The sequence below is a fragment of the Macrobrachium rosenbergii genome, chromosome 26 (assembly GCF_040412425.1).
Source record: "Macrobrachium rosenbergii isolate ZJJX-2024 chromosome 26, ASM4041242v1, whole genome shotgun sequence".
NCBI classification, from domain to species: Eukaryota; Metazoa; Arthropoda; class Malacostraca; order Decapoda; family Palaemonidae; genus Macrobrachium; species Macrobrachium rosenbergii.
This window is the reverse complement of record NC_089766.1, coordinates 9,548,930-9,575,410: the sequence shown is the minus strand read 5'-3', so window position 1 is coordinate 9,575,410 and position 26,481 is coordinate 9,548,930. Positions and strand designations below refer to the sequence as shown.

At 34.6% G+C, this 26,481-nt stretch overlaps 1 protein-coding gene across 1 annotated transcript; it reads left to right on the top strand.

Annotated features, from left to right (window-relative positions):
• The first annotated feature begins 1,404 nt into the window (after nt 1–1,404).
• On the top strand, nt 1,405–25,715 carry cos (kinesin-like protein costa). The gene is made up of 18 exons (XM_067128171.1): nt 1,405–1,724; nt 3,966–4,149; nt 4,453–4,598; nt 5,440–5,562; nt 5,758–5,932; nt 6,778–7,001; nt 7,612–7,812; nt 8,599–8,729; nt 9,546–10,653; nt 10,867–11,006; nt 11,895–12,048; nt 12,357–12,539; nt 13,010–13,147; nt 14,877–15,029; nt 16,302–16,433; nt 17,945–18,098; nt 19,116–19,256; nt 22,052–25,715. The coding sequence occupies exons 1-18, from the start codon at nt 1,695–1,697 to the stop codon at nt 22,285–22,287; spliced, it is 3,753 nt and encodes a 1,250-aa protein (XP_066984272.1). The 5' UTR covers nt 1,405–1,694; the 3' UTR covers nt 22,288–25,715.
• Nucleotides 25,716–26,481: the final 766 nt, after the last annotated feature.

Below are 26,481 nucleotides of genomic sequence, written 5' to 3'. Positions count from 1 at the left end.
AGTATGAAGGTGTAAAGCTTGACATGATAATGGTGGAATACTGAAATGGGGAGATACAGGTAGTAAAGGAAGAATGAAAGAGGGGAAGAAGGGCTATACACTGATTTATGAGACAGAGGAATAATAGGAAAGTTAAGAATACAATAGGAATGAAAGCTGTTAGAATTTAAACTAGTTTCAACAAAAAGAAAGAGTACATTATATAGATTTTATAGTACACTTTGCAAATGGAGAGATGCCCTAGGAGAATGCATTTGTGTGCATGTAGAGAATCTTCCATGGCTTATTGGATCTGGATAATAGGAGTACATAGAACCAATATGATCCAAAACTATGAATGGAGTATGAGGATGGTTGTTGGAATGCCTGTTAAAAAGTGTGAGGAGAGCAACTGAGTAACGTGAAGAGTGGGAAAACTGTATGCTGATGGAGTTAAAAAGATTCTGCATTATTGTGGTACATCTACAGTAATGGTTATCAGGAGTATTTGCTTTTGTACAAGAGAAAATGAGGTAGAAGAGGACATGAGGAGAGAATGAGGACTGCGTAATATGTATGGAAGGGTTCCCGTTTTTATTGAAATTGTAATAAAAATGACTTTGGACTTGCTAAGGAAAGAGCAGTTTGGTTTCATACAAAAAGAAGTGTTTTTGATACAGTTGTCGATTGTGAATAAGTTTTTCTAGAAGCATGAAATTAAAAGGAAAATCCATATGTAGCTTACACAAACAGAGCCCTTAAAGATGGCTTTTGCCAAATTTATTTAGATACAGTGTAGGTTTCACTGAAGATCTGTAAAATGTGATCAAAATTTTCTTAAATATTCTGATGTAATTAATGCTTGTGTAAGAATACATAGTAGATGGGAAAGTAACTGCGGGTACAGAAGTATGATAACAGTGCTATGTTTAGGGAAAGACCACGATGGAAAGTAGAGTGAATGACATTCTCTTTCATGAAGGGTAAATTGCTGATCAAAGAAAGAGTACTACAACAAAAGTTTACAGAAAGGTGAAAGTGGATATTATGGTTATTGATAGAGCTGTGATACAATAGTTAAGGGATGGAATTTGAGTTTAAAGTAAATGAACATAGGAATGCATTAATTAAATTCTATCTTTGGTATACTATGAAATAAATTACGTTACTTCTTAACGATTGTTTCGAGACGTACAAGGGGAGTGATAAGATAACCACTCTGATGCCCCTTGTTTGTTTTCTTACAAGACCGGGTAACATATGATTCATCCTTTATTATAAGCAGATGTTAATGATAATAATTTATTTACAAACCTTAGATTATTCAAAAACCGTTGTATTACGTAAGCAAACTATATTTAATCTATTTTCTTCAGAAATCGCATCATATTGAATATCTATGAATATTGCGAGGATCTTAGATCCGGGTTAAGGTGTAGGTTTCAATATTGCCGGAGATGTAATTATATTTTGTATTTCTGTTAAGTATTCTATGTAAATATATTATTTAGTGTATATATTTGTCTTTATTTAAATGATTTTAACATGTTACATAGATTTGAAAGTTATTATTCAATCTTATGAGAACTGTGTTTATGCCGTTTTGTTTACGTTTTGTTATGGATGCTTCGTGATGTTTCTCTTTTCGTCATGACAAAATTAATTTGGTGAATAATTCGCAAGAAAAGTTAAATTTGACCGTGTAGTAAGGTGGGATGGAGGTTCCAGTCAGAGTTGTAACGCGGGTAAGTGTTTTCTTACAACTCTTTGCAGTTAAAGATGCCCACCGTACCCTAGTCTCGACTTGAACCGAGCCTAGGCGAGGTTAGGTTTGTGCTAAACCTCGCCCAGGTCACGCTAGGTCAGAGTCTGATCTTCGGGCATTTATTTTGTAGAATATGAAGCTGCAGGTTTAGACCTGGTATTCTATTTGGTTACTCTGTGTAAAAAGCTGCCAACATACTCCATATTACCATAGCATAGGGCTAGAAGGCTAAAGCATAGGGTTTTAGGCTAAATTTTAATGAAGCCATTTGGCATAGGCCCTCAGGGATTGTAAAGTTAGCCCAGCCTGAAGTATGCAATCAAGGCTGTATTTGTTTCCTGTATAACCAGATAATAACTGCAGAATAGTTTGCACATGTCGTTCTTCTGTGCACCATGTCATATTTGTGGGATCTAGAGGGGTCAGGGCACAGTACCCGGTAAAACTTTACGAAAGTATCGCGGCCCGATTCCCGCCAGACGTCGACCAGGACAGGTTCCTCGTACTTAAATAGATCTAACCTTTCCTGTAACACCAGGTCCTGACCTAACCAGATCTTACCTACCTAACCTTACTTAGGGCGACGTGCCCTGGCCTGGCCGGGCGGGGCTTTGCGCCCCCTGGACCCCTCCAAAAAGGTGGTAACCTGTCACAGTCAGTGACTGGCAGGAACCAGGCCATGCAACTATTGTAAAGTTTTACCCAGTACCCTAGTATAGGTTGGGTTAAGATGTAATCCTAGTCTAAATATGCCCTTTGATTTGCTTTTAAGTAGGGCGAGACCCACAGAAATAGTCCCAATGTGCACATTTCCTTTGCTTCTAACTATAACTAGGCTATTCATAATTTTGGTATTGGCGTAGCTTATATTTTAATAAGCTATACACCAATAGTAATAATGAAATACACAAAAAACCCAGCTATATCAGTAGGAAAAAAATATGTGGTTCTCATATAATCACAGAACTCTCAAAAAGAAAGAAATATTATTATCAGTATTAGGAAATGCTAATGCAAGCATATGCTCAGTAACCCTATCGTACTGTGACCTGACCTATGATTCAGCTTCATGGCTGAATTGCTTTGAAATTGAAGGCTTTATATAAAATCCATTTAGTGTTACAGATATCGTTTGTAATTGGTTGTCGTGCTTTACCCTAGTTTGTCTCATCATTCAAAATATGGTGTATTCTGGTAGTTCTTTAGCTGACTTAAATTCAAGACAAAACACATTATCTCCCTCTTCCTCTTCATGTACATTATTTGTAACATAATTGCTGTAGCTTGTGTCTCTCATAAGATTTATAGGAAGGAGACCTAGAACCTGTTCAAAGGAAGGTTTACCACTGTTGGAAGGTAGTGAGCATTGCCATCTACTTCAGGGTTTAGTTTGTTTTTAGTATTAAGTAACATAATGATGTGAACAATTTTAGTATTAAGTAACATAATTATGTAAACAAGACAGATATAAACAGTGGAATTTGACCTATACTGTAGCAATGAACCCTTTAACCTATGGGTTGTAAGGAACACTGTAAGCTGTCGTGACTTTGAAACATCATTGCATAGGTTTTTAGATTTCTGTAAAAGAAAACTATTGAGATGGCTATGTTTATCTGTCCGTACTTTTTCTATCCACACTTTTTCTGTCTGCCCTCAGATCTTAAAAACTACTGGGGCTAGAGGGTTGCAAATTGATATGTTGATCATCCACCCTCCAATCATCAAACATACCAAATTGCAGCCTTCTAGCCTCAGTAGTTTTTATTTTCTTTAATGTTAAAGTTGTGCGTTTGGCTGGCAACGCTATAGGACAGGCCACCACTGAGCCGTGGCTGAAAGTTTCATGGGCCACGGCTCATACAGCATTAGTATACATTGTACAGAAAACTTGATTGCACTAAAGAAACTTAGGCGCACTTTTTTCATTTTTTTTATTTAAAGCGATAAAGTTCTCATTTTCTACTGCTTTTATGAATAAAAATTATGCTTGCTTGCTTCACAGAAAACCAGCAATAATTGGGGCTACGGTATTTTGAAGACTGATTAATTGTGCATTCCATGGGGTACAGTAATGTTGTACCTAGTATGTGTTGGACGAAACAGAAAGTATGGTAATAGGTTTCTGTTATAAAAATTTTGTGTTGGATCAGTACTAAGAAACCCTGTATTTGAATGATTATTGGCTCAGTCAGCTCTTTAATAATTATATCTTTTACAGGTCCGTCCTCCAAATGCATCTGAACAGAACCATGGGTCATGTGTCCAGGTTGCACCAGCATCTTCACAAGTAATTTTGGGATATGATCATTTTGTTGATCTAGATGCTGTGTTCGGACAAGATGTATCGCAAAAAGACTTATATTCATCATGTTTGGCAGATTTGGTGGTTAATTTTTTTCAAGGTAAGTTATATTATTGTATACAGTGATTAAAAAGCCTTGCTGAGGTTCTCAGTAACTGCCAAGTGATGACTGTGATAACCAACTACTTTGAGACAAAGAACTATTAGGGTTTGGTAGTAAATGAGACAATGCAGGAGGGTAGGGATGCCCAAAATTGACATGAATGGAGCCACTGAATGCATAAGTGCACAGGACTGTGATAATTATGAATGTGATTTTATCAGCCAGTGTGCTATGGATTGAACCTTGATTGATACAGCAATTTTGGGAAGATTAGTTTTATGACAATCATTTATATTACAGGATATAATGTCACTGTTGTTGGGTATGGCCAGCGAGGTTCTGGGAAGACCTACACCGTCACTGGACCTGACTTTTTGTGGGCTATGAATGAAGAAGAATTTGGATTACTCCCTCAGGCAGTTCGACATGTCTTCAATTTAATGAGGGTAAGATTTACGAGTTACACAATCTGTTTCAGTTGTAAGCTAAAGAAAAGAGTATTGTAAAAGCATATGATTTGGTGTTACAGTTCGCTATAAGATTGAAAGCAAGTATCATTTTCAATTATCTTGTAAATGCTGCTGTTAATAACTTCTTACTTCCTATTCTTAGATATCTGATATTTTATAATACAGTATCAGTGTTCTTGGTACTCATTATGTTGTGGATTGCTAATAAAAAAGCTAAAAAATAAGATAACTCAGGAGGTGGCTGTTTACTTTCTTTCTCTGATGAGTAAGGAGAAAAGTTGAAGAATGGGATGTAATAACTAATAAATGCAATACATTAGACTCATCTTTAAGTACGTATAATTATAAGATTCAGGGAAAACCAAAGCTTGTTGAGTGTTCTGTATTCTTGGTGTTATAACTCCTCAATGGATAGGTGAAACATTTTATAGATAGACAGATCTAAGATCGAAGTAGTTTACAGTTTGCCCCTTTTCACTTATGCTTAGTGAACAGCTAAGAAAATAGACAAACTAATGGTGATTCTGAGTGGTTTTGTTTTGGAGTTCATTTTGTAATTCATGTCAATGACTTCTTCTTAATCATTAGATTAACAAGGGATGGAGTAAAGACCAAAAAAATAAGGTAAGAATGGACTGCCAAAGTTTTTCTTTCAGTGGGTTACTTATATTCCTTGGGCTGTTAATTCATGGGGTTTCCTTTTTGAAATTGCGATCAATGAATAACTTGCTGATGAAATGTCAGTTCTATTTTCAAGAATTTTTGGTGATTTGGGTAAACTGTTTTTATGAACTCTATGTTGTATTTTTTATTTCAGGAATGCCCAGGTCGAGAGTTTAGAGTTCACGTTAGTTACCTGGTTGTCCAGAGGGATGCAGTGTATGATTTGTTATCTACATCCAATTCTTACATGCAGCTCAATGTACTTGAAGATAATATGGTATGGATAGAGTTAATTGGTTTTTATTTCTAATTAAAATTTCAAGCATGATGTGAAAGTGGGATATAAATCAAGAATGTTAAAGAAACTGTCATCCAGTGATATGCACTACACAAGATTTTTATTTGTAGGAAAGGCAAGTACCCATTGAAATAATTTTCTTAGTCTTATACAAAGTTTTATTGTATTTTTTAGGGTAATGTTGTGATCCCTGGCCTAAATGTCATCGATTGCAGCAACATAACTGAAGTATTTAACTGCCTTGAAGCAGGACTTGTCCATCGACATACTGCAGCTGTCCAAAGCCATGACCCCTCAAGTTCACATGCTATATTTTCTCTTATACTAGAGCATCAGTGGATGGACCCTGGTAAGAAAGGGATGAGATTATTAGATGTAAAATCTTGACAAGAAATCAAGAATGCAAATTTTACAATCATGTTGCAAAACTGCCTTCAAATTCATGAGGTATATTGCCCATCCATTTTCAAGATGAGTTAGGAAATGAATGTGTTCATGGGAAGTACAACTCAACAGTTTTACAAAAGCTTTTGTGCTAGTTTTCAATTCAGATCTAATCCAGAATGCAAGTTCCTGGTTATCTGTATGTATGACTGAAAAGTGAGAGTCCCATTAGAGAGGGATGCCCCCCTCCCTCATGTATTTGTGTATCACATTGTACCAGGATCTTTTCAGTTTACATTACTGGTTACTTATGAGTGGTATTTTGCTGCCTTCCCATATGTTTTTAGTGTTTTCGTTGTGTTAAGCAAAATTCAGTGGCTTCTTTCATCTCCATAAAATAGTGATAAAAATTTGGCAAATTAGTGCTTATACATTAGCTGCTACTGAATGAGTGGCCAGCAGTTACTGCTCTTGCAGTCGTATTTTGGCTTTGATGAATTACTTTATTTTTTAAAAAGTTTTCTGCTTAATATAAGCTGTATTAAAATGTTTGAGATGTTTGTAAGGTTTTAGCCTTATAGAATTGTTTTTATTATGCACCTTGGTTTCATATTTTTTATCTTGGGAGTTACAACATATTATTTCTTCATAATCATATAGCTCTTGTTTCTTTTATTTAATAATGTAATTTGCTTTTACCAAAAAGATAAATTGAGAAATATGTATCTGAAAGTAGAAGTCATACTGGTTTGTGGAGTAGGAGGATGATCCCTTATTGTAAAATTTTTACTAAATTTTATCCTGTTTCAGATGGCAAATTGAAATATCTTTATTCTCGGATGAATTTTGTTGACCTTGGTGGCTCAGAGCGCTTAATGCAGTTTGGGTATGGTGACTATGGACTTCAAAGTGAGGATTCATTCTTTCTTAATTCTGACCTGAAGGCCCTAGGCAGTGTCATCCATTGTCTAGCAGATCAGAATTATGTAGGACATATACCATATAGGGAATCAAGGCTAACCCATATATTAAAGGTAAGGTTGCGTTTTCTCAAACAGGGTAAGTCTGTTTGTATAATGAATTAATTGTTATTAACTGTAGTGTTCAGTTCAGCAGTTTGGGTCACATTTTAAACTCATAGGGCTTGCTCAAAGGGTTTGTTTTTGAAGTGGGAGGAGGAAGTTGAAGTGAGGTAACATAAGAGAAGCTGGGGAAAGAGGCTGAAAGGAATGGATGAGAAACAAGAATAGGAGAGTAATTTAGCTGGAGATTAAAGGGACGCTACAAAGAACCCTCAGAACAGTCTTAAATTTTGCTGCTTAAGGCAGCTGCCAAAAATACCTGCACTGGATGTTTTAACCGTGACTACTATTACATTGTAATTAGAGACATAATGAATTACTATAAAATGACATAGATGAAGCCTTGGATCAGATGGAAATTGAGGCAGAAATTGGACAAGGCAGGAAACTGATGTAAATTCAAGGAAGCTGGCAGATGCTTCCTTTGTAAAGGCTTTAAATTAAACTTGTCATAGTTAGATTGGTTGCCACCTAGATGATTTAGGCCAAATGTCAAAGGCAGTACTGTAAAATTTTAGATGGGATTAAATTTCAAATTGCCTATTAATTATTATTTTTACAGGATGCATTTGGAGGTAACAGCCTGTGTTTGATGGTTTGCTGCTTGTCTCCCTCTTCTAAAAATTTTGATGCAACTTTTAACACGCTTAAGTATGGAGCTTTGGCAAGGTACATCCTCAATTGTCCTGCAGTAAATATGGCTATTCAGAATAGTGCCAGAGCATCTACAGCAACCGGCACTCCAGTTTCTGCCCCAACTCAGGTATGGTGCCTTACATTTATTTGTTGTGCCATAATTTTTGCCAGTATTGTATATTGTTTAGTAGGGTGGTGTTTTCAACATGTTATTACAGTGTTTCACACACTCTTAATATCTGTTTCTGCAGTATCCATTAATATAATTTTGTAGTTAGTATTCCTTCCTGTACATTTTTTTTGTAGATAGTTCCTGTATGTTGTTATATATGTTCTTTTGATACCTCTCAGATTTCTTGTTTATTGAGAAGGAAAAGACATATGCACATTAAGATTATCACATTTGTAGAATCACTTTAATGTATTTTTACCAGAATATGACTTACCAAAGAGTAGCAGTTGATGGTTTAGTGATAAAACTATGGGACAGACTAAACGAATTTATAAGAGCAAATGTTAGTTTATATTAATATATTTTTTATATGAAACTTTCATGTTAACTAGTACATTTGGGTGAGATCCCCTGTGCAACATTGTGGTTGTTATGAATTTCATGGTCTTTGGTTTGCAAATTGAATATTTATATTAAATACAGTACGATATAATGATTTGCAGATACATTTAGACTCGTTTGGTCAAGCATATTGCTGTGGTATAATTATCTGCTGATAAGTTTCTTATTACTCTGAAATTGCCATTTGATATCGATGGTAGTTAGAAAATGTAATGAGTGTTGTTACATCACAAAGTGATTGCAGACATTGTTTTTGTAAACCCAAGAAAAATACTATTTTGGTTATTAGTCTTCAGGTTGTCATTTAGCTTTAATTATCAGCATATTTCAATTTTACAGCCCCAGTCAGGAAGTCGTCAGTCTATGGTAACAGGTATTCAAAGTAGCGTGCAGCAATCTTTAGGGACAAATGAGACATCAGTCACTGCTTTAGAAGAAACTGCATCTGTTGATACGGAGGATGTTTTTAAGTAAGTCATCAGTTTTATTAGCAATAGTGGAAAGGATGTGAATTCATATGTAAAATTGGTTATGTATGTCCAAAAACAGACATCACTTTACATATGTAAACTTTGAAAGTAGGTAAAAAACCAGGCTCAGTATGTGTAAGTTGAAGGTCATGGCATAGATTTTTTCCTTTAGAGAGATTGATATCTACCCACGCCTCTAATTTGTATAATGTGTGTTTTGGTACCTGATTGATATTTAAAGTTTTGTCCCTTCAGTCATTCATGTTTTTGAAGTTTTTTAGTTGATAAGAAATCCTTCAGAAAAAATTTTTTTGTGTGTAAACCATATAAGTTGTTTCTACTGTACACACTTTTGAATTGTTGTTTGTTAACTAATTTTTTCATATTGGTAAAATATTTGGCAGAATTCAGTTTATTTTATGAAGACCATCAGTTGTTCAGTTTTGTTTAGGATGGAATAATCTTGGTTTTTCTCTCGGCTATAAATATAAGAACTTTTTTCAGGTAAAGTATTTAGTAGTCTTAATTACCTTTCAGTCATTCACATAATTATGTTCAGGATCATGACTTATGTAATAAATCTCCTAAAATTATAGTTATCATTACAAAACTATGTGGGTATACAGTTAGACTAGAAAATGGATAATTGTACAAGTTCAAGATATGGTTTAAAACATAGGGAGATTGTGGGCTACTTTTTTATGTACTTTATATACTTGGAAGTTTTAATTGTTATATAAAAGGATGTGGTTAGTATAGATTTTTAATGTTAATTGTAGTCCAGAGCTAAAGTGTTATTTGCTTCGTTTTCAACAGGCTCCAGTTTGCAGCCTCCCAGTGGCAACAACTGGTGTCAAGTGCAGAGGATTTGTTGTCTGAAATTCTCAAGAGCACTACAGTATCACAGAATGAAAAAATGCAGATCGAAACCTGGCTTTGTATGAAAGCTGAGGCCGAGGAATGTATTGGTGCAGACCTTGGACCTTTACGTTTTAACAGTGCAGCTAATAGAGTGTTAGAAGTGATTGAAGAACTGTCAGAACCTGAAGGAAATAACATTTCTTTGTCTACCTCTGATGATCCACACTCAGACAGTGAAGTGTCTTCTATGTCTTCTTTAGGAGAAGAGTTTTACGACCAGTTGGCAGTGTTAAGGGGTCGTTTTCGAACGATAACTGACGAGGAGGTTGAAAAAGTCCAAGACTCCTGTGATACTTATAGCAAAGTAAGGCAGAGTGCAGAAAGGAGAAAGTCAGAGCTTTTAAGTGAATGTAAAAATGATTCGAAAAATGAATCTAGAAAGTCTTCCAGGCATTCCAGAAAAGGCTCTGACTCTGCCACTTCACGAAGGGGTCTCCAGATGGCTCCGAGAAAGACTCGAGATAGTGCTAAGAGTAATTCACTGAGACGCAATGCTTCATTGGTATCTCAGTTATCGTCTGTGATACAGAAAGAAAAAAGCCTCAAGGGATGTGAGGAGGTTGTTGATGCTAGTCAATCGTTAAGGTCAAGTATATCAGATTCAGAATCCGACAGGGAAAGCGAAACCAGAGACCATTCACCTTCAGACATTTCAAGATTGTCGCAAGATTCAAACACTTCAAAACACAAGTCTGAAATCAATCAAAATGACGAGGATAATGCTGGTGGAAATATTATAGCGGAGGTAAAAAGATTATCAGCTTCCCAGGACTCAAAGAGGGGTAAGATCCGTAGGGTTAGCGTAGAGTTGAGAGCAGCACAGCAAAGATTGAAGCAGTTGAATGCCACCATCAGACTAAAAGAAGCTTTTATCCGGGAACTAATGCGTAGTGAAGGAGAAGCTGAAGTAACAAAACGAAAGTGTGAAGTGAAGATGGAGCGCTTAGAAAAAGAGGTCCAGCGTGCACGTCAACTTTATCAGGAAGCTCAAAACCAGTTAGCTGTAAGTTTCAATTGCTGGTGAAGCAACATCTTCACGATTATTATATGTTCTTTCATGTCTCTATGAATGGACTGTTGTTTGACTGATGGATGTCAAATGTTTTACTGATAGTGTAAAGTAATATACACTATTTTTTCTGTCACCAGATTAAATTTCTTTTGTAGATGCAGCATCATGAGAGTGCAGTTTTAGATTGATGAATTTTCATTTTAGGAATATCGAGAGGGAGAATCCACTGATGTCAGTCAGCTGCGCAGCCGTGTTGATGCATTAAAGAAGGAGATTTCTCATTACCAGAAAAAGTTGAACACTCTAGAGAAAGTGTCCCTTATATCTCAGCAAGGAGATTCAAAGTAAGAATAATAATGTTGACGGTTTTTAACAGTTGTGTTATGTATTGTAACTGAGTGTAGACATAAAAAATTTTGCATTTGCATTAACTGCTTTCATTACATTTTGTATATGCAAACATTAAGGTTGTTGAGGTAGATTGGTATTAAGATCATCGTATGAGGTAGATCTTTATTTTATGAATTTAGTAAAAAAAAAAAAAGACATCTTAATTATTATAGTTGATGAGGTTCTTGGTTTGAAAGTAATGATGACTGTAGGAGAAAACACTATTGCTCTGTGTCTTTGGTTTTTTTTTTAAGTACATATGACAGGCTGTTTGTTCTTATGATTATTTCTTGATATGCATCACATATTGTGTTGTATTTAATGATGGCTTGAGCAAGTATGCAGTTCCTCTTGGATTGGCGTGCAAAATTGGACCAATGCTGCATTGAGATGATGATAATGTAATGGTTGGATGGGACTGAATGGTAAAGGAAGTTTGCATCGTTTAGGAAAAATATAGGATATAATTTTGATGGATGCACACTTCTTTTTGAGTAGAAGGAATGACATTGGAAAAATTCCCTGCTAGGGTCTAGCTGATGAAGAATTTCAAGTCAGCCTGAAGTAAAGCTAAAATCACTGTTCTTTATAGAAGGTGGCTGTGTGCAAAGAACTTTCACATCTTTTTTCAAAATTGTAAAGTATTTCACTGTAGTATAAGATTTCCATTTTTTTTAAGTGAAAGAAAATGCTGTATATTTAATGAGAATGTATACATTTTACATACATGAGGATAATGTAATCTTCCTCAATCACCCTTGTTCTTCCATAATTGTAAGTTTGAAAGAAATGTGAGACTTAAGAAAGTGATTGAGAACATCATTCATTTCAATTCTCCTCAGGGTAGGGGAACTGGAGAACAGTGTACGAGAAATGAGAAGGCAACAAGAAGAATTACAGATCAGGCTTAGAGAAGAAATGCAACGGAAAGAAGAGCTGGAGCAGCAGCTGTTTGTGGATCAGCGTCGCATCAGAGATTTAGAAATAAGGATGAAGGTAAGTTATTATTCTCACTGAACTATGGTTTTATTGAAGGGTTCTTTACTTTGCTATGTATCTTTTGCATTATGGAATTTGTCCATTTTTAGTTACTGTGTATCAGTATTTTTAAAGCGTTTTTTAAATGTATCTCCATTTTAAGATTTTTTTGTATTTGAGTTTTGAAGTAGTGAAGTTACTTTCAGGAAACGCAGTAGCATGTCTACTGAGGGCTTTCAATTAAAAGGTAAGAGGTAGCTTGTGGTATTTGGGAATTAAATTTCACATTATAGTGATAACTAATTTTGTGTTATATTCTTCTTTAGCAAGAGGTTGAATCAGACAGTGACCGAGGATGGCTAGCAGAAGAGGAGGAACGAATCTTGAAAATGCGTGAAGCTACACAACAATTGGAAAATGAAGTTAAGTTACGTGAGGAGGCAGTCAAACAACGAGAACGAATGCACAAAGAAAAACTTAGACTTCAGACATCACGAACTCAAGCTGAGGTTTGTTGACTTTTGATTGAAAGTTATTATGTATGTAGATCTTCACCATGTATTATTTATTTATGCATTTATCAAATTGTAGTTTAATGAGATCAGTGAGTCATGTTAATGAGCCCAGTTACTTGTGAGACCAAATCTTGTAACGAACAAAAAATTTTTGTATCAAATTATGTTGTTATACATTAAAAATTGCTGATGAAAACTTTTGACCAGTTATTTTTGTGATTTTGCTGCCATTATTCAGTTTTTATTAAACTTTTCAAGTAATTTAACCAGACCACTGAGTTGAAATTTCTGAGTCTTATAAGGCTGTCCCTATTTTATTTAAGATTTAGTAAATGGATTGAGAGTTCCTCTAAGATTTATCTTATATTCCCAACACAACAGTTAATATTCGTATACTCTTTATGTTCTCTTGGTTTAATTGCTTTACCTGACTTGTATATGAGTTGTATTTTTCAACAAAACAGGCTGTTGATGAGGAAGAAATCTCAGAAAACCTTGTAGAACGACGGGAGTCTGACCTCCGTGAAGAAATCTCTCACCTTCGTACTGCCAGAGATTCTCTCATGGTGCGCAGGCAGAAGTTGGATAGAAGAATTCATAGGGTAAGTTTTAATTTTAAAGGTTTGGTATTGATCCTGTATTCTTTCATTGTATATTTTTTCATTATTTCTGATATCAAGCAATGGTTGTGATGTGATGCAATGCAGAATAAAACACATGTTTTTTATTACTGTGTTAGTAAAATAAAAGATATGGGTCAGTGGATTTGTGTTGCAGAGTAAATATGAAGAACAATATTGTTTTGCTGACCATGCTGGGTTTTTTAATTTTTTGAAATTATATTTTCATGCCTTCATAGTTGTAATTTTATCAGTAAGTGCAAAAGACAGTCATTGTGAATTTGCATGTTGTGCCATTTGTATGGAGAATTCACACCATTTTCTAAGGAAGCGATAGATGCATTTATTGGAAATCTTTCACCATGGGAACTGAGCCTACACTTCAAAGGATTCCCAATTGCACATGCTTTGTTGCCACCATTAGGAAAGTTGAAATGCAACACAAAAGTTTATGTATTAAACAAGAACTTAAGTTTTATAGTGTAATATTTACTCTTACCACTCTTGCTTGGAGTGCATTGAAATATACAGTGAAAAAAATTAGTATTCAGGAAAGTCCATTAATTTTTAGAAAATCATATTGTATAAAACAGACAAATTGTAGATACTGTATATTTCTTGCAATTTCAAGAGGAGCTAATGAAGGTATTCTAAAATTCATGTAGTGTAATTCATGAAATTTTTACCGCAAATATATAGTCTAAACAGGGTCACCCCTCATTTAGCACTTGCTCTTTATTTGCTTCTGTCCTGCTTGTGTTGCTGCAGATGTGTATGATACATGAGTTTGCATTCCTCTGTTGTACACATGGAGGTTTTTCTGATTTTTTTTTACTTGTGTAATTTTTAAAGTTGAATGCTTTTTATACAGTCACATTTTCAGTAACACCCCACTGCTGTATAAATATATTCACATCTGTACAGTACTGGACACTTATTATTTTGTACACTTATGAGTGTTGCAAAATCTTCAACACTGGCCATAAAAGCATTTGTCTGTGTTGTACACTATGGTCATTCTCCTTTTTCAGTGTTTTTGAGTGCAGATATTTTTTTTTTTTGCTGTCTTTATGTTACATTCTTACGGGGAAAGGACAAAACAAATTGATGATCATAGCTTACATTGCCCACATACATAGTGAGTGCCATATTTTTATTTTGCGAGCAAAATATTTATGTGTTATGCTGCTTGTTCATATAAATGTCATTATAAGCTTAAAATATGTAATTTTAGTTTACAGGTACAGTAATTAATTTATTATTAGTCACTTAAGTTACCTAAAATTAATCTCAGATGATAGACAGCTAATAGCAAACATCCCAAAGCCCATAATGTTTGTGAAAGTGAGCTATTACTATTTTAATTATTGAGATGCAAATTTGCGATGTATTTAGGTGAGTTCCATGTACTATTTCTATTTTCTGTTATCATGGCAACATGTAAGTTGAAAGGCATTATGATGAGATCTACAGGATACCTGTTATTACTGTGTGATACTTGGAATATTGATGATAACTTTTTATCACAGAAGCCATGTTTTAGCATTGTGTCACTGGAGCTAGATATCTGATGTTTTGTTGATAGCTGTTCTGGAAATTGTATATTGAGAATGATTGGGTATCAGTTTTGAAAGTTGGATGATATCTAATGAGCTTAATTTGCTTTTGTATTTTGTATTCTATTTTAATAACTCAACTTGCTTATTTCCAGAGTCGAGGTAGGGGAGTTGGAACAAGGGAAGAAAGACGCTTGCTCGAGCTTGATGAAGCCATTGAAGCAGTTGATGCTGCTATCGAATATAAGAATGAGGTTATATGTGGACGAACTAGAGAACTCAAGTCTACTGCAAAGCTTCTAAGTCAGGTGTGACCTTGTCTTCAGTCTTCCTTATTGCTTGGCATCCTACTATGAATGATTTTTAGTTTCTAGTCTAACCAAATTGTCTTTGCTGCAGTACAACATGTTCTCCCTTGAGAATATGTTTCTATTGGAGACTGAGTGTACTTTGTTTTTTTTCACTCCCTCTTTGCTTTCTGTATTCTGCATTCCTTTGCTAATGATTCAGAATTCCATGTCTCATATATTTTCAGCCTAGTAATTTTGTTTTGTTTTGTGTATGCAGAGGTAATTCAGAATTTTTTTTAATCAAAGAATGGTACCATCAAGCATTGCTGCTCATGATGGGTGGGCAGGTTGTGCCATTTAACACACCCCTCCCTCTTGCACCTTTTCAATCTCTTTTACCTTTGTCTCTGGAGGCTTTGTCAGCTTGAGCCAGAGGCTCCTTAATGTGGTTTTTGGTCACTTCATCCAATCCAAATTGCAGTTGTTGCCCATCTTCCAAAATAAGAACTAAACCAGGACAGCTAGAGTGGTACTAAAGTCTCTGCTTGGACAGATTTGGCACCCTCTTATTCCTACTCGTCAGCCCCAGATTTTTCAGGGAGAGGTTCTGTGGTCTTAGGCTGAATAGACTGCCACAAGGTATTGATGCTGAGACACTCATCATAAATGTGTAAAAACAGAAATGTTCAAGGTCATGATTTATAGCTACTGTCACATGGTGCTATGTTTCACTAACTTAATGCCCTTTGATATGCTCACTTTCCAAGTCATTGCTTGAATGCAACTCCAAAGTGGGGTGATAAGAATCTTTGTGTATTTTTTTGAGTGCTTTCAACTCCATCCCATTAATTGTTATGCATATATTTGAAATGATGGGCTATAGTGGTAGAAAGGTTTTCTCATGTTGGTTGCAAAATATATAAACAATTAATTGTTAGCCTCTTACCTATAAATCTCATATTGGTTCTGTTCAGTTGAGGGTTTGCAAAACAAGCTCACATGCCATGGAACATTGAGATTGTTTTCAAACACTTTTTGTCTTTATAAATAGGGAATTTGATCATAATTAAGTCATTGTTGTTTTCTTAGGAAGAAAAATAAATTACTATTTTTATACCTTTATGGTGTCAAAATGATATTTTTCTGATATCAAGATATCAGTGTTAAGAAAACAGCAGTAATTTAAAAAATGGTTTACTGGAATTAGTAGTGATTAATATACTGTACCTTTTTTGTGGCCTGTTTTGGATTTGTTTTACTTTTTTAATGATTTTGGAACATTAATTTCAGGATAATCTCATGGATCGTCTAATGAATCTTTGTCCGGAAGAAATGAGATCCTTGCTTGTAAAATACTTTAACAAAGTGATTGACCTTCGTATTGAGTTCCGCAAACAAGAAATTGCTTTTTCTGACTTAGAGGTAAGTCTTTTGATAATTTTAAATTTTGAAGCTATAACAGATAATTTATGAAGCTTGATATTCTTTACTTCCTTATAAAATGCCAAAGTGTAAACATTGGTAATTTACTGAGGTAACAGACTGCCCCACTAAAGCCAAGACAAGGGTGAAAAGTTACTCTTACACTGCTTATTACACTCAGCAGAAAAGAAACACCAAGCAAGAATTACATGGTGAATAGAATTCTTGGATGAACAATTACTGAAAACTAAAAAAGTCGCTGTTAGTAAGGTAATATTGTTAAAATATAAACCCCACTAAATATTGGGCTGGGCATTACTCATCAAAGGAAGAAAAACATTTTAGGAAAGAAGGAATTAGATTATAGGATGATGACAAGCTGAATGGATGAAACAAAAATGAATGTGAACAAGGTAATCATTTTCAAACTTCCAAAGTAAAGGCAAGAATTTCATAGCAGCATTAACAGACAACAGACCTGTGAAACAATGATGACAGTTACTTCGTATTGCTGGAGCAAGGGTGCCCATGTGTGAACGGGTGCTTTTAGCTTTTCTGCTTCTGCTTCATCTAATTGGACAGCATAAGAAAATATAATTATGCTTAGAGACATTCCCACTAAGAATAAGGTCTTAATGATCGATGGAGTGGTGATGAAGCAATGTTTATTTTACGATAATTAGCATCCTCCCAGTCCCTCCAGTTGGTGTGATCTGGTTCTGTTTCATCTTGCTGAGGTAGAGATTTACTATTGTCAACTGGTGAGAAATGGGGCTTCACCTGAGGGGTGGTATATATATGCTCAGCTTACAGAAGGAATTAGAATTATTTTATCTTGTGAATGTCTAACTCTTAATATATAGGTACTTTGCATAAAAACATAATTAGAGGCGTATATTTACTAAACATCAAAATAATTTCAAATTCTAGATTTTTATATGCTGCAAATACCATATTGGCAGTGGTGCTCTCATTGTATGTGGATTTTCTTTTATTTGCAACAAATTTTACTTCTATGGAGATTCTAGTTTAATTATTTTATGTGTGCAGCAAAGCTTTGTATCTTATTAGAAAGCAGTTATTTTATTTGTGTGAAGGAACTCTCCTGATAATATTCTCAGAAACTTTTAAACATTAATCCCCAGGACTTGAGGTTCAGATCTTGCAACCTATATTTCTGTAATTCCTTACATCCCCATAGTCTCAGATTTTATTCCCTTGCTTTTTCCTTAAATTACCATGTTTTCTCACGTACAACAAATTTATTTGCAGTTTTTTAATAACAGAAGTGCAGTCTCAGAAAAAAAGTCCTTAAATGTATCATGTCCATAGTATCTTAGGAATTGACTCTGCTGAGAATGAAAAAGATATTGCCCTTTTTCCTATTCTCAAAATGTCATTTTGCCACAGCTGTGCTTCATACCCTCAGATATTATTTCAGAAATTCTTCGATTATCTACCAGGAACATTTTTCCATCGTGTTATTTGTTGCATTCATTTTTATTAACTAGGCCCAGTATGATGAACAGTCAAGATATATCAGTGACTTGAAAGCTGCCTACCAACAAGCAAGTTTGGAAGTAGAGAGAAGAATAACTTGCCAGCAGCGTGACTATCAGCAGAAGATTGCAACACTACTAAGGCAGTTCAATGATGATTCGTCAGGTATATTTTCTGAAAAGAATTTTTTCTTATGTTTTGAATAAATTATTTATTAATTTAGCTAAAGTAAGTCATTTGACTTGTATAGCAGCTGTTATAACTATGAGCAAAGGCAATGAATAGTGTACAAGAAATGATTTTTCACAGGAATTAACATTAAATGTTCGGGGTAAATAAGAAGTAATTATCATATATTGTATATAGAAATCTCTCGTAGGCTGATTTGTTTGGTTAATGTCTTCATAATTGTACTTTATTAACATTTTATAATTGAACCATTCATATATATATAAGTTTTATTTTCCATGAATGCTCAGCTTCATTTTTTTTAGCAGTCATTTAAATCTGGGGTTTGATGAACTGTGGTTGAATCAGTTGAAGTAATTATAGCCTGAAGGAGGCATGCTATTAGTAGTGGTATAGTATTTAATGTTATTTTTTGATCTCTGGAAATTCTTCCATGTTACTGGATAATCAGAACAACAGCTCTTTTCTCTTATATTTGTGTTAAATTGCCAACTGACTACATATAGGTTATATTAACTGGAGTAAAATCCTGATTCAAATTTTAAAGCAAGGAATATGCAGTACTTAAATTTCATTATGAATGAAGTTATTTGTAGAAAATGGAATAGTTTTTGTCCTTTGTTCCCCCCCCCTTCTCTCTCTCTCTCTCTCTCTCTCTCTCTCTCTCTCTCTCTCTCTCTCTCTCTCTCTCTCTCTCTCTCTCTCTCTCTCAGTGAATTCAAAACTTCTCTTTAAATGCATATTCACTTGTTTCACTCCATCTTACCTGCATTACCTCTAGGTTATTCAGCCGTTGATTTTAATTTATACATCTAAACTAAGTGCAGTCAGGGATTCATTTGAACAGGTGTAATATTCCACTTGAAGTCCAGTATTAAGAAAGTCTTTTGAAATGCCTTTGGTGTATTCAGATATGTAAGAATTGTTTGCATATCTAACAGTTGTCACCACGGGATTAATTTGCTAAGAGTTAACGACATCTTAACATTTTAGGGTCAGGAGCTCACGAGTTCCGCCTCAGAGAAATGGAAACTCAACTCTTTTACTACAAGAAACTCAGCCGTGACCTGAAGGCCAAAATCCGACAATATAGTGAAGAATCAAGAAATGAAAGATTGAGAGATGATGAGCCTGGTAAGTATATGGTTCTTATAGAAATTTAGTTTATTTTTTTAAGTTTATAGGTCAGATGAAAACTTGGCATGGTAGTTTTTCTAATAAAAGTGTTGAAGTAGCGTTTAAGGTTTCTGGGCAACACATTTTAGTAATTTTGGTGTGGTTTATGAAATTATATAAATTAGATGCTGGGTAATTCTCTTCTTTTTGTGTATTTTTCTTTTTAGTTGTCTTCTATTTGCCTGTAGATATATAGTTCTGGGTTTTAATGATTTATGTTCCGTTGAACTCATATTTATGTCTTTAATTTCTTTTCATGATGTGTTTATGGACGTTATTGGAGATATTTTATGCATAACGTGGAAATAGATATTGAATATATGTAGTAATGGGTGAAAGAGAATGCAACAAGCAATAAAGAAAGCGATAGTACAGTTATTAAAGAATGCTTTGCCAATCAAATACAAAATATAAAAAAATGGTAAGGCAGTCAAGGATATCATGAATGCATGTAGAACTTGACTTAGGACTAGGTAGTAAGTTGAAATGTTTCTGTTTTGTGAGGGTGAATTGCTTGGGTCCTTTGAAGAGGTGTTCAAGAACCTTTGAAGCAGAGTAGCTACAGTTTGTAGGATATGCATTGCATTGGTCCTTTAGATGAAGAGCAGTGTGAGTCTTATGAAAGGGTGCTTTCTGGGATAATGAGCAGCTAAATAATTTTAAAGGGAAGTGATTGGTGAATTGGCAAAGAGCAGCCCAGCACCTTTGAAGGTGGACAGCTCAGTGATCTAGCATAGTCTTATGAATGGACTCACTCCTTAAGAATGCCACAAACGGGTTCTTTTCAGTGCTGGGAGCAGGGTTTTGCAAGTATGTTTCCTTGCAGTAGCCACTTTCTTCTCCACTTTGGTGATGAGGCTTCCTGGCTTTAAATTACAGAAACAAATGGAATCAGAAATATTTATTGCCCGTATTTTTGCTGCATCAACATCTGCATAGAATAAAAAATACAATACTTCAATTGATCTGCATGCAAAATCACCTGCCATTCTGAATGGTAGCCGAGAGACTATGAGCAACACTGGTGCTACTCCTTCCGTTGACTCTCAGACCAGCCCACTTTTGAGGAACAGATGCAGTTAGGTTAACACATGTCTGCAACAGGCTGAATGTAATATTTGAGGAGCCACTAAAATTTGCCAAATATAAATTGCTTTATCCTTAAACATGTAAATTTTGTTCAGAAGTTTTCCAATATTTTCAGCATTCTTTACTCAAGCATTTTGTGGAAAGAATTGTTTTATTGAGTGCTTAGCTATTGAGTTTATTGTACTTGAATTCATAATTTTTTTTATGATGGTGAAGGTGCATTTATGTTATGTTATTACACTAAAAAATCATGTGAATCTTTATGCAATGTAAGAAGTTGATAATTATTCAGCATTGCCACACCATAGCCTTTATTTTATTGTTTATTATTGCAGTTATTTTTAAATATATGTTTGGGTCTTCACATTCTTTCAAAAATAATGTGGTTTGTCTTTCTAACATCATATATTGTGTGTTTGAAACATTATTTCATGTCTGGAATATTTAGAATATAATTCAGGATTCATGTACAAGTGTATGGATGTTTCTCATTTTTTCATTTACTAGTAACATGAGAAATATAATTGTAGCCAAGTCTCCATACACTTTAAGACTGAAGTTTAGAATGATAAAACTGCAAGTAAATCTGTGCTTGTTAGTTTAAAAATCTAAAAAAATATTTTTCTTACTTAAATCTTGATTTTAGCATTTGTTCATCTAAGTTTTCATCCATAATCAAGAATGCTTTTATTGTGATCATCTGGCTACAGTTTTCAAAATTAAAGGAATATAAATTTGGTTATTACTTTATTTTTAACTATATTGGATAAATTGAAATTGTGTAAGCACAAAATGTTGATGATGAAGTAGATCAAATTTCCAGAAACCTTAGTACAACTGTAAATGCGTCCAGTGTCAAAAAAATTTTCAGAAGTGGTCCAAGACTATTAAGATATTTAGGAGCATATTTTTTTTCACCTTATAAACTGTTTTTGTACTGTGTGAGTGTAAAACTCCTTATATTTTATAGTTTTATAAAGTGCTTAAGGTAGAATGGGCTTGAGGAGATTTCACATTTGAAGTTTCTTAGAGGACTTTTTATGACTTTACATCCTGATCAGCTAGTATTCATGGATTATTGGAACCATGCTAGCTTTATATCATGTTAATTGTTGGTACTTCATTTAATAATTAAAATTTTCATACAGATTGGGAGATTATTGTTGCTATAGAAATGATAAGCTAGTTTGTTGACAATTTTAGCTTCATATATAGTACTGTACTTGCAGCAAAAAATAATCTAATGAATACCTGTTCAGAGTCAGCAGTTTGTTCATTAGTTAGTGTTTGGTGAAGAAGCTGTTGAGCCATGTTTCACAGTGGTTGAAATTGAAAAGTGTCAAAGTGAATAATTTTGATTCTAATGGCAGATTTGGAAATGCCTTCCCCATCTATATGGGTGCCTGCAGAACTGTTATCTTAATTGATTGACTACAAGCTTTGCACTTACATATTAGAAGGTTTGATCAAATATATCAAATTCAGTAGTTGCAAAATATTCTAAGAGGCAGCTATAGATCTAAAAGTTTCAAGAAGATCAAGAGGAGGGAACCAAGTCATTTAGACAAGCATCAACTCAGAAAATCAACACTAATGTTAAGGTGATAACAAGTAAGGCAGTCATTATTTTTGTTCTTATGAACTAAATGTTTATCTTCATCTAGGCCCATCTTATCAACCCATGCCAACTAGTTCAGTGCATCCAGAAGCAGATCCATCTGGTCGTCGTCGTCCTCTGCTGCCCTCCCGCCCGGGTGCTTTGTTGTTGCCAAAACGGACACGCATGCAAGCTGCCGAACAAGCAGCAAAGCATCCACCGTCACAGACCAAAGTAACAAGAGAGAAGAATAAAATCATCATTCAACAGAAGTCTGACAGACAGGGTAAAAAGGGTCAGTGAATTGTGGGGTGTATGGATAAAATAGAAATAACTAATGGTGATGGTATACTGTGAAAGTGTTTTGAGTGTATCTCATGTGTTATGTACCTGTGTTTTGTTTGATAAGACTTGTGAAAAAGCTGGTGTGTTCAGGTTTATAGTCATTATAGTTTGCTCCTTATATGGGCTCTATAGAAAACAAATGTTACCTAGTCTACTTACGTTAGTGTAAAAGTGAAATATGTTACTCGAATCAGGGGGAACTTGCAGGAATTTTTATGACCTAGCACAGACGGATGCTTAAACATTTTATGGAGATGGTAAAGACTCTCAAGTCATATATATAATTTCAACATGTTTTTAGAGCCTAGACCCTAACTGTAATAGTGAAGGTAGGTCAAGAAAAAAAAAACATTTCCTTAAGAATTAACAGAAAAGTAGGGATTGTACATAAGAATACTTTTTTGTAAGTGAAGTTGTTAGGAAACAAAGATGAAATTTAAAAAAAAATATAACTTTTTTTTCAAATGCAAACCTGTTAATTTAACATAGGCTATTTGTGTGTTTCGCATGAGTCTTACACATGTCAGTCCACTTTTAGAAGGGAAAGATCAGTTGCTCTCATTATGTTAACTGGTTGTTAACTGAGTCATACATTTTGTAGTCTGATGTAGTTTAGGTAGAGCCATGGGGTAGGAGGAGTACAGTTGGTTAAAGTAATGGTTATGTATTTGTTTCATCACAAACCCATTACTTCAGTATAACCAGAATAGCAACTTAGGTGGGAGATACAGTGGGCTGCATGCACCCTAGAAAATAGCATGAAGGACAAAGAAGCTTCTGGGTAAAGATGTATAAAGAACCCAAGCTCAAAGAGGAATAGAAGTTGAAGATTAGACTGGAACCCTATTTAAAAAATTGTAGAAGACATAGAGTAGGCCTGAGAACCTGCCAATATGCTTCTTATTCTCTTGAAAAAGTAGACAGATTATGACAACCGAGGAAATGAGGAAAGTGAAGCTGTAACAGCGGCTCATTTTGAAGACCTTAAAGGTCTCATGGAATAAAGTCAGGTCAGCCATGAGATTCCAAGGGTGCCAAGTGACGTAAAGTCATCCAGGTTGTCTGTTTGAAGTAACCATTGGGCCTGAGTGAGAAGGATAGAATTTTCCTGAATCTATTGTGATTTAAGGAGAGGCTGTAAGTAGGAGTGTCTTTGCAAGCAAAGAAGGTTGTAAAATACACTGATCCCTTGATCCAAAGAGCTTTATTTCTTGTAACTAGAAAGCAAAGGAATTAGAGAGGTTGAAGATGAAGTTTCTTATATTGAAGAGGCTCCTTAGAGCAAGCAATCAATGGTTACATTAAAATATATAGTTTGAGCTGACCTAAAAATCCTAATTGTGTGTTCAAGTTATCATAGAAAAGGTTCAAAACTGATGATGCGCTTAACTTATTGAACCACCTGTGAGCTTCTGAAGAAAAGCCAGTCAGATTGCAGTACAATCTTGGTGTCTTGCTAAGGATGTATATAAACAGGAGGAGGTATTTGTATTGAACATGTGGCTAGCTGGGAGTCATTCCTTTCAGATGGAGGGTATAATAGACTTCCTGGAATAGGTTCTTCTTTGAAAAATTGTTAGCTTGTTCTTGTTGAATATTGACAAAGTTTGGTGCCAAAGACACGCTGCCTTGAGCAGAGCAACTTGATCATAGATGTGCCTCCACCCATGGATTTTGACATCCAAAAGTTGAAGATTCTGCTGAGGGAATGATAACGAAGTCTTTATCTCTCAGCTCCAGGTGCCTTGGTACTATTGAAAGACTTTATGATGCATCATTAACCTGATCTTGCCAGACTGATGTAGAGTAGAAGACCTGGGCCATCTGATCATCTTTATCTTGCAGAAGTGGATTGATGTGTCTCAGATTTATGTGAATTGCACACAATTATTTGTATGGGATTTTATCGTATAACAACATTTTAGCTTATATTTTACATAAATAAAATTTTTGAACTCTGTATTGCATGACTGCTGTAGTTACCAGTGTTCCTAATACTAGTACTTGTACAAATATGATTTGTGACACCAATAAGAAGAGTAGCATGGAAGATAGTGATATTACTTCTGTTTTTTACAGTAAAAAGAAATCCTCCAACATGTAGGATCAGATGATGTGAAATAGATAATGCACTAGCAGAACCCATAATATGGTGTTGCTCATATACTGCCATCCTAGCCAAAAATAAGATAATGTTTGTGAGAAAACTGGTTAAACCAGGCATCAGTTTAGTACACTTAAAGGGCAATGATAATTTTTCCTGTATCCAGGTGCTTGTATTCTTTTTTTAGTTTGTAGTTTGGTAAAATTTTTCCCCGAGTAATAGTTATGTTATATACATACTCAAAAAAATAATATTTGAAAGGGAAAAGCAGTAGAGAGCAGAGTACAACATGTTGGTTTCATGACAGGCAAACATGCTCTTCATTCAGCTAGGTTTCTCATTCTTGGTTATGAGTAATCCCAGTCTGGGTGCTAACTGAAGTTCACAGTAACATGTTAATCATATCAAGTTCCAAAGAAAAGCCTGTTGGAGCATTGAATATTGTTGAATGTTGTGTGTGTTATGTATTTGCAATGTCTTACTTATATGAAAGAATCTCTCTCTCTCTCTCTCTCTCTCTCTCTCTCTCTCTCTCTCTCTCTCTCTCTCTCTCTCTCTCTCTCTCTCTCTCTCTCTCTCTCTCTCTCTAGTCTGTTACACTGGTAGTTACTTAAAGCAATAAATGTATGACCCATTACAGTAAAAAATTACCAAAATACTTAATCATATACTGTAATACTCATCCTACCACTGCAGCATCTAAGACCATATGCATGTCTCTTAGTAATGCAAAATGGTAATGGCATTTTAATCTCCTGCAAATGAAAACTATTTTAATCTCCTGCAAATGAAAACTGTTTTAATTGCTCTTTAATTATGGTGTTTCTAATACTTCTATACTTGTTGATAAATGAAGTTACGGTGTAAGATGATCTGAGTGGTGTTATATGATATGAGAGGTAATTTCTATTTGTTTTTGAAGGTAGACATTTTTTAGGAAGAACTGTATTTTAGTTTCATAGAAGAAGATTATTTCAAGTCTTCCTTCTGCTGGATGCTTACACAGTCTGGCAGCAAACATAGTTGGACTTGTAAGGGCAGCAAAGCCTTGATTTTTTACCCTTTTATTTTTTTATATTTTTACTTTTGTCAAATTCAATATAAATCATTACAAAGTAAGAAGTAAAAGAGGGAGAGTTGGAAAATAGAAAACTAACCCTACGTATCATGAAAATACATTTGAAAATTAACCATGTTTTTTGTGGAATGTTTTCCATTTTGATGGTTGTAGCAAGATTATTATATTCATTGCAGCTGTTTCATGGAGCTTAAATATGTTACATTTAAGGAGGAAAAAATAAAATATTCAAAGACCAAAAGAGAAAACTGAAAGAACATGTAGAATGTATTCTTAATATTCTTACATCATCTCATTTTTAAATGTAGAATATTCTCAATATTCTTGTCCTAACTTTTTTAAGCTGAACTTTCTAGCTTTCATGCCTGTCACAGAGATGCAATACAAATTTTGTAAAAGTTCTTCATAGATTGAAATTGAAACAAATTTAGTGATGTAGAATATTGTGCATCATTTCAGGTATAATTTTGGTTGTAAATATTGATGAGTCTGTTCTTTTGTTTTGTAAAGCAGAAGAGTATTTGTATGAAAACTCATATGACAATGCATTTACTTTCATGACAGTACGGCAGTGCAGGGGACACAATGTATACTAACTTATTACTAAAAATATCTCTGAATAAGCTTTATTATTTCTTAACTGTATGAAAACACTGTTCCACCTGATAAGATACCTGAGGTACTGTATGTCGTAAGTAATCATTTAGCCCTAAAGTTATTGCTTCTGCACAACAGTGTTGATTGGTGCATTTAGCATTTTAGTCATTTCATCTCAAATGGAATCATTAGAAGTAAGGAATTTTTAATCAAAATATTTATCGAATCTGCGATTTAGCATTAAATTTTGTACATAGTCATTGAATGTATATTTTCATCCATTATATTTTTGTACTATAAATATACTTCAAAAGAAACATTGTTTTTTCATTCTCCACTTCTTATTTATGGTAGACTGTGCTCACTAGGGTTG

Bases quoted from the DNA above. Each gene is read 5' to 3' on its own strand.
- cos (XM_067128171.1), top strand. From the start codon at position 1,695: ATGGAGGTTCCAGTCAGAGTTGTAACGCGG. The intron at 11,007-11,894 runs GTAAGAATAATA...AATTCTCCTCAG, and splicing joins TCTCAGCAAGGAGATTCAAA to GGTAGGGGAACTGGAGAACA. The intron at 15,030-16,301 runs GTGTGACCTTGT...CATTAATTTCAG, and splicing joins CTGCAAAGCTTCTAAGTCAG to GATAATCTCATGGATCGTCT.